This window comes from Symphodus melops (genome assembly GCF_947650265.1).
Source record: "Symphodus melops genome assembly, chromosome: 16".
In the NCBI taxonomy this organism is placed as follows: domain Eukaryota; kingdom Metazoa; phylum Chordata; class Actinopteri; order Labriformes; family Labridae; genus Symphodus; species Symphodus melops.
In genome coordinates, this window is record NC_136706.1 from 9,755,579 (window position 1) to 9,768,479 (window position 12,901).

The following is a 12,901-nucleotide window of genomic DNA, read 5'->3' on the forward strand; positions in this document are numbered from 1 at the left end:
TCTCCCATTACAGGAACAAGTGGCAGAAATCAGAACAGACAATGACTCCCCCTTCATCAATTAACCCACTGAAATCAAATGAACCCACAAGGAGTAGCACTCCCCTCTGGCGTTATACGCCACAAATGAAGAGCGATGCACATTGCTGCACTTGTGAGGTGGCCAGGGTGACACAAAAGCACCAAACAGGTGTAGAAAAAAGGCCTCTGGGGCTGCATGCACTAAACAGATGCTTTTCCTCCGCCTTCAGCCGCCACCTTTACAAGTCCCTGAAAAACAAGGGGACCGTCATTTGATCTGTGTTCTGCTGCAGCATCCCGCCCTGGGAGGTGAGCAAGCCAAGCGACCTAATTAGAGCAGCGAGAGTCCCCGGGGTTGAGTGACGGATAGACCTGCCAATCACGCGGCAGAACGCCTCCATCAAACCGTGACTTCTCACCTGACACAAAGAGGGAAGGGAGGCAATAAGGACAGAGAGTGTGTGTGCACTGCGTCTAAAAGGGCTGACAAGATCCCCAGCCAGTTTGGCAAATAAAAACAACAGAAAGCTGCAGTGTCAGGATGCTTTTAAAGCGTACAGAGGGACGGACTAAAGCAGTGGCCGCGCTTAGCTTAAATTATTAACGTGCAAATAAATAAACCAGGCTTGGCTTTACGAGCGTCTCTGGTGTAACTTAATTAACCATGACAAGCCACAGGGAGGAAGAAATGACACACAAAGACAGAAAAACTGAGAATCACAGAGTAGGAAAAACATAGACGACAGAGAAAGAAGTAAAAACAGTTGCTAGGCAACATACAACATCTATAGGAATTCAGCAAGGTATTCATTTTTTGAGATTTCTGTCTCCAGGGTTACCGTGGAAATGTAACATCTCAAGCGCTTCTGTGGACCTTATTTTACTCTGAAAAAAAAAAAAAATCACAAAGAGATCTGCTCCACTGTTTTCTCTGTGTTGTCTCGACATTTTGTTCCCTAACAGCCGCGATAAATCAGCTTACATTTGGCTGGAGATTGAAATCTGTCACGTCATACATGGATCAGGGAAGTCCTGGGATTATCAGAGGCATTGTAGCATTGCACACTGAGCTTTTTTCGCTGAGAAAATGACAGCACAGTAATTGTACAATTAGCACAGCATGAAGGTTTTTTTGAAATGCCTACAAGTAGTTAATAATGTGATTGTTCCTCAAATTGGGTAATGGAGCACAAGAGGTATGAAAAGAATATCTCATTTAGGCGTGTAATTTCCTGCACTGATTTTTTTTTTTTTTTTTTTTGCCATCTCCGATAAAATGAGAGTGCTGCAGAAGCCAGCATGACTTTTTCTTGATTCAATAAGATAAGCAAAAATGCTTCTGTTTTGTTTGTGTGTGTGCATTAAGAGGGCCGGGCCTTTATTTAAAGGATTCAACTCGCAACTCACCTGGCTGTTGTCTGTAATCTCTTGCTTGCTTGCTTACTGAGTGGGAGTGGCAGCCAATCAGATTTTTAACACCAGAAGTCAATCTTCTAACACACATTTACAGACACACACACAAATACACACAGTGACAGTCTTATGTAATCAAGCTCTTCACCATCCATCCATTATCTCTTTGAAACAGATATAATATTAAAATAGCAGGTTTATATATTTTTATTGCAGAAAATCCATTTGTGTCTGATTTTTATTCGGAGAAGTCACGTGTTAATCCATATGAAGCCATCCAGATCTAAAATGGAGCTGTGCATATTTTCATTAGCTTTTGAAAAATGATGGGTGTCTGCCTAATTCAGGATGAGCGAAAGTGCTGTTTGGCAGCGGGCAGCAAATCAATGCACCAAAAATGTTTGTGCATCCAAACTCTGCACATAATGTGTTTGTTCTCATTAAGCAACCGTTTGATTGGTCGCAGATCATCTCTCAATGGAACGTGATAATTACGATTTGCAACAGCAAAGACAGACAATGTTAATGCCCCCCCCCACCACCACCACCACCACCACCACCACCACCCCCCGGCCCAAAAGACACCCTTTAACCTAAGTGTGCTCTAACTGCAATTGAATCCCAGCCAAGCATGATATTGGCAAAGCTGTCGGGCTTGCAGAAAATATTTACCCGGCTACAAGCAGGGCAGCGTTTCCCTTTAGAGAAATTCTCTTCCTTGATGTGTCTGCAGTCAGGTGAAGAGATTACAAACAGATTTTTCCCAAAACAAAAACCGAAATCCTCATGTGGCACAGATGCACCATCAAACTCAGGTTTTATCTGTTTCTGGAATTTATCAACCAATCAGGCAACAGGCCAATAGTTTGTTGTTAGGCGAGAGGCAACGCGGCAACATAAACATCCAAAATGTAATACACTGGAAGAAAGTGGTTTGCAATGTGCATCCATAGGGGGAAAAAATGTTTTGGGGTTAAAAGGATACAGAACAACTAAATTAAGCAGTGGTGAACATTACTAGGGCTATTACTATCGTAATGTTTGTTTTGTCCATGTTATATTAACAGTGAATCATAATGCACACAAAGTCAAAGTCCTGAAATAAATCTTTGACTGATGAGTTGCTCAAAACCAAAAATAACTGAGTTCAACTTTAGTAATATAATAACAACCACTTGATATATTTAAATGACTTTAGTAATGAGCGTTCTAAATTTAAAGTTTTTTTTTTTTTTAATTACAGAGCAGTGTTCTTTATTTTTGTTCTAAAACGTCCTTGAAACAAGTCAACACGGCGTGCAACAGATTGATTGTGACTTCAGACTCAATAACAAAGCTGATGTGAAGGTCCAGCCTCCACAGTCTTTCATCCATTCATAGCCAGTATATTCTCTGTTGATCCGTTTGTTGTGATGTTATGTCATAAGTTGCCATGTCTTAATCTGAATCTGCCAATATGAATAGCACATTTGGGACATTACATTTTTTTCAGAGAAAAAGAAATATGTATATGCAATGTATTGGCAATTGACATTCAAATGATGACTTTAACTATAGGACTTTTATTTGAAAGTAGAATGTTCATTGTGAATCTATCTATCTATCTATCTATCTATCTATCTATCTATCACCAGCCAACTTTCCAGTAATCACAAGCACTTGGTGGCTTCAGCTACTGCCCATTCCTACCAACCCTCTGTTCTTACTCAGCCTTGCGTCGCTGTGTACACAGGAACACCAGTGGGCTCTGAGAATAGCTCACAGCTGGCACTGAGAAGCTTACATATTTCACACTCAAGCCACCGTGCTCAGAAATACTCCTCCTGACTATCCCGGCTCATTTCCAGCTAAGGACCAGCGGTGATTCCCTCACTCAGGCTTTCTTTCTCCTTGCTTCTTGTCAGTCTTTGAACCGTTCTTTAAATCTCTGACACAGCCTTAACATGCTTACTCCACTAATAATACCCATGAATTAAGGAGAACTTAAGAAGGGAAGAGATGTGACAGCAGAAGGCACTAATAGGTAATAAGAGAAATAATCACAATTAATGAGTATAAGAAAATGGCTGGTACAAATGATAAGATTTGGACAAAATTTTGAGTTAGAATAACCATGTATAGCTAATTTTAGACAACAGCTAATACTAGCATATAGCCACTTCATATTACTGCTAGCAGGGAAGTTGCTGAATGTAAAGGTTACCTCTTTATTTCGTGGGCAGGTGTTATTTGGTCATGTTTATGTTAGCTAGACATTGGTTAAATGGTAACCTTCACTGTTGTCTGATCTAAGCTCAATATTCTTTTAACACAGTTCCATTTGTTTACATTGTGGGCGCCAGTAGCCTAATGGTTAGTGCGAGCGCCCGATGTATGGAGGCTTGGTAATCCAGGTGGATGACCCAGGTTCAAATCAGACATTTGGCTTATTTGCATGTCATTTCCCACTTTCTCTCACCCCGATTTCCAACTCTATCCACCGTCTTATCTCTGAATACTAAGAAAAACATAAAAATCCCCAAAATAAACAACATTGCTTGATATAATAAATAATTATGTAAGCATTAGGTCACTTCCTTGGTCATTTGAATGTGATTCAAGGCTTTTTTTTCTGAGTCTTCAACTTCTTTCCTGTAAGGGAAAGTTAGTATTCACTCACTCTTTTTTCAGATAAATAATACTAAATTCTTACATTTTTATATTGAGTCAAAATATAGGGCTACCCATCAGGGGGCCGACGTGAAGTCAAATGAGTTCCATCTTAAACAGTTGAAACTATGAAATGATGCATGGATTAATGTGTCAGTTAGGATAATAATATTACACACAAAAAATGTATTATATAATATAATACATTTCCTAAGAAGGATTCTGTACAGTAAACTATGTTATACTTCAAAGTATAATTCTTTTTTTTTTTCACACGAAGAAGAAGAACTTAAAGTTGTTGATTATTTCTGCACTTTAGTATTACTTCTACTTTAGGCTGCTTCTAAGATCTGACTACTTCTTCCCCTGCCACTAACTTATTTGTTCATCGAAACAAGGTCTTTCGGGAGCTCCTTTAAAAAGGGTTAAAAAGAGTTTTCTGTCAAAAGATTCTTTCTGCTTTCATCCCTGGGTGCATACTTTGTATTTTTTCTGTCTGTTCCTAATTCCTTCTGTTATTTACACTCCAGTTTATCATCGCTAACAAGCTGAGGAGCATCTTTGTCTGTGTGTGACATACAGAAAGTCATGTTCACACAGGTGGGCCACTGCCGGCTTGAGTCATATTGAGATGACAAGGGATTCCCACAGCAGTGACAGGGGCAGATTAGTGGGAGGCTCCACACACAGAGACTCAAGGTGAAGCCAGAGCTAGCTGTCAAAATAGCGAGCAAGCACAGCCAAAAGCGCAGGTTGGGCGTAGGGGGGGTGGACTGTTTAGTGAGAAGCAGCCAGATGGAGCGGCTCCATAGGGCACGAAGCATAGGACTGGGAGTGAAGCCTCGGAAGCCTGGACTGATCCTCTCCTTGAGTGAGAGGACGCTGCTGTAGCTTCAATGTCAGACTGCACCGTGTCAATTTATTTTACACTTTTCAAAAGGGCTTCATTCATTCAGCAGCTGTAGTCACTGATCTTAACTGGTCAACGCTTCCTCTCTGTCATCAGATATGGTCCCACTCTAAAGGCTGGTAATCTCATTTCATCTTATCATCAACAAATCCAATGGAACAAAACAAGTGATCCTGCTACCTGCTAGTTTTAGCATATTCCTCGACACTGAACTCTATTGTTGTCCAGAGATGATTCAAAACTCATCAATGAGCCGTAATACTGACACAGGAGATATGTTCCTTCAAGAGAAATAGCTGGCTCAGCCAAATATTTTGCATCTGACCTTCCCAAAAGGCCAACAGATACTAATCTGTTTCATTCAAACTAATTCACTATTTAGGGTGCTTTGTAAAAGTGTTACAGAGCCGATGAATATATCTGCATAAAATAAACAAGCGCCTTAATGATACCCGCCCTCATATGAACTCTGCCGATACTCCGACCCAGCAGATCCTGACACACACTTCATCCAACCACTGCCTCGCTCTCATCCTTAAGCATCCCTCTACAGTCCATCATTAATAACCGGTATATGCAAACAGTCTGTATTAAAAAGCCTCCATCCCTGATTACCTCCTTCTTCTTACAAGACACAGCCACTCACCTGCCATAAATTAGAACTCTGCTGTTAATGGTTCTCCCTCTGCCTCATCTCCCAGCACTTAATTTCTACACCAGACAGTGGCATCATCATTATTATACATGCAGGATCTCTATCGGAATACAGTTGGACTAACGAGCACTTCTTACCTGATCGCATTAGACTTGCACTTGAGGACACTTACTTACCACCGAGGGGACACAGTTAGTCCTCTAATTAAGACCTCTGTCTCTTACCTATGTATGTTCAAGCATACGTCCTTGGGTTCTAGGATGTATTGAGCTTCTGTGCATGTGTGTGTGTGTGGGTGGAAGGTTTGGTGTATGTGTGATGCATTTGTGCTACATATGTTTGTGCGAGCATGTGGGTGTTTATTTTTCCCCCCCCTCTCTCTCTCCGTCGTGTTTGTGAATGCATATCTGTGTGTGTGTGTGTGTGTGTGTGTGTGTGTGTGTGTGTGTGTGTGTGTGTGTGTGTGTGTGTGTGTGTGTGTATAATATGAAGGGTGTTTGAAGTTTGTCTCCAGAGTCTAGATGGTTTACAATGTTTACAGCACACACTCACACGCACTCACTCACTCACACACACACACACACACATAGTACACACAGACAGGCACAGGCACACACCAAGGCTTCCTGTGTCGTGAGGCGAGCTCTTTACTGTCTCCTCCTTGCATTTCATATTCAGAGTCAGAGTCAGTGTCAGAAGAGAAAAAACCTGCCCAGTCCACAGAAAAGATGACTGTTTTCTCTCTCTCTCTCTCTCTCTCTCTCTCTCTCTCTCTCATTACATTCCCCCCTCTTTAATTTTCTCCCTCGCCATTTCTCTCGCTCTCTCTCTCTCTCTCACACACACACTGAGGCTAGCAGTCAGGAAATGCACATCAGTCATAATACTTTCCTAAAATGAAAACAGATTCCGCTGCAGCTGAAAACATTCCTCTGTTTCTCCACTGTTTCCTCCTCTCTACCCTTCCTTTCCCTCTCCTCCTCTCTGCTCCGAGCTTTTTCTCCCACATACGAGGGTCTCGTTTGCTTTCTGTCACAGATGGATGATCACCAGCACACCAGACAGTTGTTTTGTGGGTTTGTGTGATCGCAGCGATCTCAAGTATGTGACATTGGCCTCACAGAGAGAGAGAGAGAGAGAGAGAGAGAGAGAGAGAGAGAGAGAGAGAGAGAGAGAGAGAGAGAGAGAGAGAGAGAATGACAGTAATCTGCTGCTGCCTCCATAAAGTCCCACAGTATGGGCTCTTATGCTTTCTAAAGGTATTTTTTTATTGATGCAGGTTGCAATAACAGCTAGTAAATCAGTGTGAGGGAGATGTTAGTGTGAGCTGGAATGTTGTTTTACAGGCTGTCGCTGGTTAGCTACAAGTCCTTTATGTATAGTATGACCTAGAGGAGAAGGTGAACAAATACACCACATAAGGAATTGTATTCTTGTCAATTTTGGACCATAACTACTTATGTTTTCTGGAATTAAAGCTGCAATTTAAGATTACAACAGAACAAGTATTTAACACATGTCCTTTTTGGGTATCCTGGTTTTGCAAATATAGTGTTTACCAGGTCTACAAGATCCAGAGGCCAGATTCACAAACATTTTCTTGAGATAAAAATGAAGTGTAATTTCTGATTGTTTTCTTAAGACCAGTGTCATTTCTCGTGAACTTCCTTATTTTCTTACCCACGAACTTCCTTATTTTCTTACTTGTAAACTTCTCAGATTCTGTAGGGCAGTCATATATCCCTAAATAATAAGTATATATTAGATGTGAAATCATTGACTAAAGGACTGAAATATTATTTCACTATAATAAGCATGTTTGTCAAAATTATCATATTTATGATTTACTTAAGAAATAAATAACTTTGAGTAAAGCAAAAGATTCTAACATTAGTTAGTTTCTCTGTGTAAAGGCAAATTAGATTCAAATTAACTGTCAAATTCACGAGTTTATTTTCAGGAGTACCAGAGACATGACACCTAAGCCAAAAATTTTACAAAATTAAGTTAAAGTTAGTAAGAAAATTAGAATGAAATTTAAGAAATTTGCATCCAAGAATCTCGTTAATTCTTACGGTTTTTTTCTGAGGAAGAAACATGAGAATACATAAACACTTTATTCATGAATATCAAATCTACTTAACGTTTGTCTGAAGACTGAAGTTAAGAAGAAATCAGCACTTAAGAAGTTGGGTTTTTTTTCTTAAGCAGGTTTAGTGAATCCGGCTTCTGATTAATTATCCCCTTGTAATCATGGTCACAACACAGCGTACAGACTTCTGATCATGTGTGTGCGAATGTGTCTTGGTTCCTCACCACATTAGGTTTTTTTTTTATCACCCTGGTATTCCTGGTTGCAGATCCTGTTTGTTTGTTGTTTTGTTTTCAAATCATGCAAAGAACTTATGTGTAAAAAACCTCAACATGAACATTGTCAAAAGCAGGAAGAGACTCAAAAATGGGATTTAATAACCATGTTAATATGCTCATATAAAAAGGAATGCCTTCATCTGTTTCTGTTGTAATTTTCAAGATGTCACTTTAGATAGATAGATAGATAGATAGATAGATAGATAGATAGATAGATAGATAGATAGATAGATAGATAGATAGATAGATAGATAGATAGATAGATAGATAGATAGATAGATAGATAGATAGATAGATAGATAGATAGATAGATAGATAGATAGATAGATAGATAGATAGATAGATAGATAGATAGATAGATAGATAGATACTTTATTGATCCCGAGGGAAATTCAGGAAGGACTTTTAATTCCAGAACACTTTATTTATCAAACCAAAAACTGATTCTTTATAAAAGGTGTTGACTGACTTGAAGGAGGACACATCTGGCATCTACATATTAAGTATGTATATTATGTATGTTGTTTGTAAATCTGTTAGTAGAGTTTCTGCCTGTCTTGACCAGGACACTCTTGAAAAAGAGATTTTTAATCTGGATTTTTTCATCCTGGTTAAATAAAAGTTCAAAAAAACTAATAATAAGTAGATGCAAAAGGATTGGTGTTTAAAAATGGCAAGGATAAAATCTTAAAAAGGAGCATATTTATGAACCTTTTCGTACAGATTACGATTTTTACATGCAGAACACAAAAGTGAAAAAAATAATAATAATACCCAGGATAATAGGGCGCACTTAAAGAAGAGAACAGAAGGAGATCCTCACATTTTACCAGCCAGGACCAGTAAGTGTAACGCCAATCTCCAATTTATGTATCAAAGTTTTTGTTGAATTCAAATAAATAAAATACATTTCTGTCCAATAAATCAACTAATGTTGTCCAACAAATGAAGTCAGAGGTGGTTAAAATGCATTTAGGGAAGCATAACTACGCAACACACAGCCTCCTCAGCATACCATGTACATATGTCTAATTGTCAACATTAGTATGCAATCCGTGTCAGTCAGTCTGTCTCTTTGTCTCAGACCTTACCTCTAACCAGGACACTTGGAGTGTCATTACCGTTTCATTTTCTGTCTTGGACTTCCCTGTAGGAGCCCTGCCAGAGAGGCACTGCTGTGCACCAACCAGTCATAAATATTCTCAACAAGCCGGCTGATGGATGGTCTCTTTCTCCCTCACTCTGAAAGGGATGTTCAAACAGGGGCCAGCGCGACGGCCAACAAACGCCACGGCAAGTGAATGAAAGCTTTTCTCCACGAGGGAATAACCTCGGCTGAAGGGCTGACAGAGACGTAATCGCTGTAACGTGTCAGACTGAGTGAATTTAAGACGTGTGATGCTTTGGATTTCAGCGTCGGTGCACAGGAATTTCAAATAAGATGCTTTTGAAGAGCTTAGGATAGTCCCTGCTTTCTCTGACGGACACAAGAGAAGAAGAAGGGGAAGAAGAAATCAAGTTTGTCGGAGAGATTGAGAGATTTCTGCAAGGCTCATGTGTCACCTCTCAAAACTTTGTTTCTCTTCCTAATACAAAAGAACTGCAAAAATCAGTACCATGTGACATGAGTTGCTTTAGCTTTTGATATAATATGCCTGGTGTCAGAAACCTGCATGATCACCTAAAAAGTCCTCAGGACCCCTATGTTTGTGTGCTTCTCAGCAGCCTGGGCTTAGTCCATACTGCATGCCTTTCCACTCGGCTGCCTTCTGTAGTAGAACAGTTAACACGCTGATTGCAGGATGAAAACTGTGAAAACACTGCTCAATCTTCTGCACCCTCAAAACCAGCCACTTTTGCAAAAAAAAAAAAAAAAAAGTAAAAGATGCTGCCTGCTGAGCCAAAAGCCCCTTATTTCTCAGATAAACTGAGTGCAAAAGTGCCTGTTTCCGCTGTGAGCTGTCAGTCAAAATCTTATTCACCTTCCTCCCAAAATGCAAGCCTAATCTTCCAATTTATCACCTGGTGAGCCTTTTATTTGTACATCAACATATTCAACTGAAAGAGCTTTGATTTTTGGCTTTAGATATCAAACAGAGGCAGCATTCTTTCCAAGTTAGTTGCTTGGCAATGAAACAAGAGTTACAGCAACATTTCCTGAGAAATTATTATTGAAAGAGGGAAGAGAATGCTGGGAAGAGTGAGTTTCTTTGTAACGTGTTTGTGTGATTTGGTAGCATATGAACATTACATCTTCAGTATGTATGGTTTGTGTGATGAGCTTTAAAAAAAAAAAAAGCATGTTCATACTGTATTTAATTATGCCAGTTTGTCTTGGCCCCACAGAAATGTGTATTATAAGCGTTTTGTGATATGTTTAGGGCATGAAAATAACGTAAAACAATTAAGTGGCAAGATTTGTTTGGAGCATTTTACAATTTTGTTTAAAGCCTTGTTTGTACAGTCAGATATGTTTAGGCCAAAAAGTGCTTGTTGGTATAACATATAAAATTGGTATTCAAAGCATCATGAGTTATGTTTGGTGTTAGAATCATAACACGAAGGGGAGTTTTTCTTGTTATGCATATAAGCTGGGATGCACTGGTTTTGTTGTGGTTATGGTGCTTTTTTTAAAAACCCCCGTTGCAATGATTGCCCAATAACACCACCAGCAATTGGTTCACCTTTGTACAGCAGACACACATTTACGCGTGCCTCCCACAGTCTGATGACTTGTCGATCACAGCTGGCCTCGCGTGTCAGTGTGACGTGCGTGATTTATTTATTGATACTGTACCAGAGAGAAGATGTTGGAGTGGCAGTCCTCAAGGCTTGCCCCGTTAGCCACCCAATTCGCTGTTGTAGTCATAGTCGTCCGCCGTTGGGGTCGTCAGCGCTGGGCATGTCGAAATCCTACATCGGTACCAAACACCGAGCAGGGCTGACAAATCTATTTCCTCAAAACAAGCAGGATTTAGAACCTCACGAGACGTCCGGATAAGAGACGAGGAATTGGGCGTTTTCAGAAAGAAGTGAAGGGCGCATCCATGAAACCCCCCGAGCGGATATAATGTTGTAATGTAAATCCGGGGATCAAAACATTGTTACAATCCAGGTCAGGCGGTTCCAAATGTGATCACTGTCAAAAGGCGGAGGGCTCACAAATGTATCCATGTCAATCCAAAACGCACAGAAGATCAGCCTGTTTCCATATCAGTCTGTCCGCGGATAGTTGTGTCAATAAAAGAGCAATAATCCATGAGGTAAGCTTTTTTTTCCCGCTCCGGAGGACAGCCTAAATAGATGAAAAGAATCAGAGTCAAACTTCTGTTCAAAAAAAAAAATGTCCAACGCTTTAGAGTGAACTTAAACGCGAGACATTACATGCGGGATATCTGATGCCGTCTGCTCCACAGGCTGATGCACCACTTGTGATAGTTTTCGAGAATTGCATGAGCTATTTATAGCCTCCTTTCTTTACCACAACCCGTTCCTCTCACAATGTAGCCCAAGTCTGCCTCGGCACAAAACAGGCGCTGCGAGCAGGAATGTTTAATCCCTCTGTTGCTCTTGTATGAAACGGAGCGCAGACGAAAGAGAGCGGGGTCGCCGCTGAGGAAAAGAGAAAAAGCCCCCCTCCGTTAGTGCTCCTCTCCGTGGCAGGCAAGGGCGGCGGGTTCCCAGTATAACCCCGAATCATGAGTCAAAGCGATCAGACAAGAACAACTATTCTTACACTTCCACCAGCAGCAGCAGCGGCGGCAGGAAAACGGCGAGCAGGCTTCTGTAGACGGAGGTTTGAAAAAATCCTTCCTTCCTTTCAGTTTGATATCATTACGAAACGTCCTCGCGCGGTCACAGCAGCCTCAATCTTAAAACAAAAAACCAAAAAAAACTGTGATAATTGTGTTCAATGACTCACTTCAAGCCAAAGTGATCGTCCTCGTGTGGCACCGATGGGTTGACAGAAACAATGTGTTTTTTTTCTCCCCTTTCTGCAGATTTCTCCTTTTACGACATTTAAAAGCGAATCCTCTTCCTCCTCCTTCCTGGAGAAAATGATGATTTGATTATTGAATTACAACCTCAAAAATGTGCATGGTTTCTTGAGCAGATAGACTCTTTCTTTGCTTGCTTACGTCCTTCCTCCCTCGTTGTGTTTATCCCTCACGGCGTGTTATTATATTTGGTAAATAAGTGCGCGTGAAGCTCGAGTGTGTCATTCTCACCGTCTTGTGTGTGTTTGTTTGACGCGAGGTGCCGCTGTAGCGTTTTTTTTTTCTTCCTCGCGCACGATCGTCCAGCCCACCACGCATTGTAATGTAATGGCGATCGGAAGCGGAGCCTACTACAGAGACTCGCCCTCCCATTTGGCCAAGTTTGCGCTCACGTGATCAAAGTCTGGGATTACAGTACTGTTTAGTATCTTTGATATGAGGCTGCATGCGACAATGGAGACGCCGTGCCTGTCGCGCGCGCTTACAGTGAAATGCCCTGTAGTTTTTTTTTCCCTTTTGTTTTGTCATCCTTTGTTGTTATATGTGTTCCTTGTTTCTTGCTGCCGGTTCTTCTGGTTGTTAAAATGCTTGAATAAAGATGATTTTAAATGATTGCTTTTCATCTCTGTGTGGTCTTGTTTTGTGATGCATGTGTTACATAATGTAACTGTTCCCACAACAGAGGATGTGACAGAATGGAGGTCAGAATGACTTACTGAGCTCATACTGTGTTTCATAAGAGTATGCAGTCTTACCCCCCCTCCAAATACGACATCATTGCATTGGGGACAATTGGTGGTCTTAGAGTTTGAAAATAAATAAAAACAAATAATTGACTTAATATTTATTTGCTATTTTTGACTGTTATCCTCAGGCCTACTACAGC

The 12,901-nt window shown here is 40.6% G+C and overlaps 1 protein-coding gene across 5 annotated transcripts in view; it reads right to left on the reverse strand.

Annotated features, from left to right (window-relative positions):
- Positions 1-12,511, reverse strand: part of LOC306836883 (mediator of RNA polymerase II transcription subunit 13-like) — an 81,107-nt gene extending 68,596 nt beyond the window's left edge. For 3 of the 5 annotated variants that reach the window (XM_079364234.1, XM_079364233.1, XM_079364230.1), the window contains exon 1: positions 10,815-12,510. In XM_079364234.1, coding sequence (XP_079220360.1) covers positions 10,815-10,886 — 72 coding nt within the window. In that variant the 5' untranslated portion in view covers positions 10,887-12,510. Of the gene's footprint in view, positions 1-10,814 lie in introns of all 5 variants that reach the window. The other 2 variants (XM_079364232.1, XM_079364231.1) reach the window with 1 other exon arrangement.
- Between the last annotated feature and the right edge of the window lie 390 nt (positions 12,512-12,901).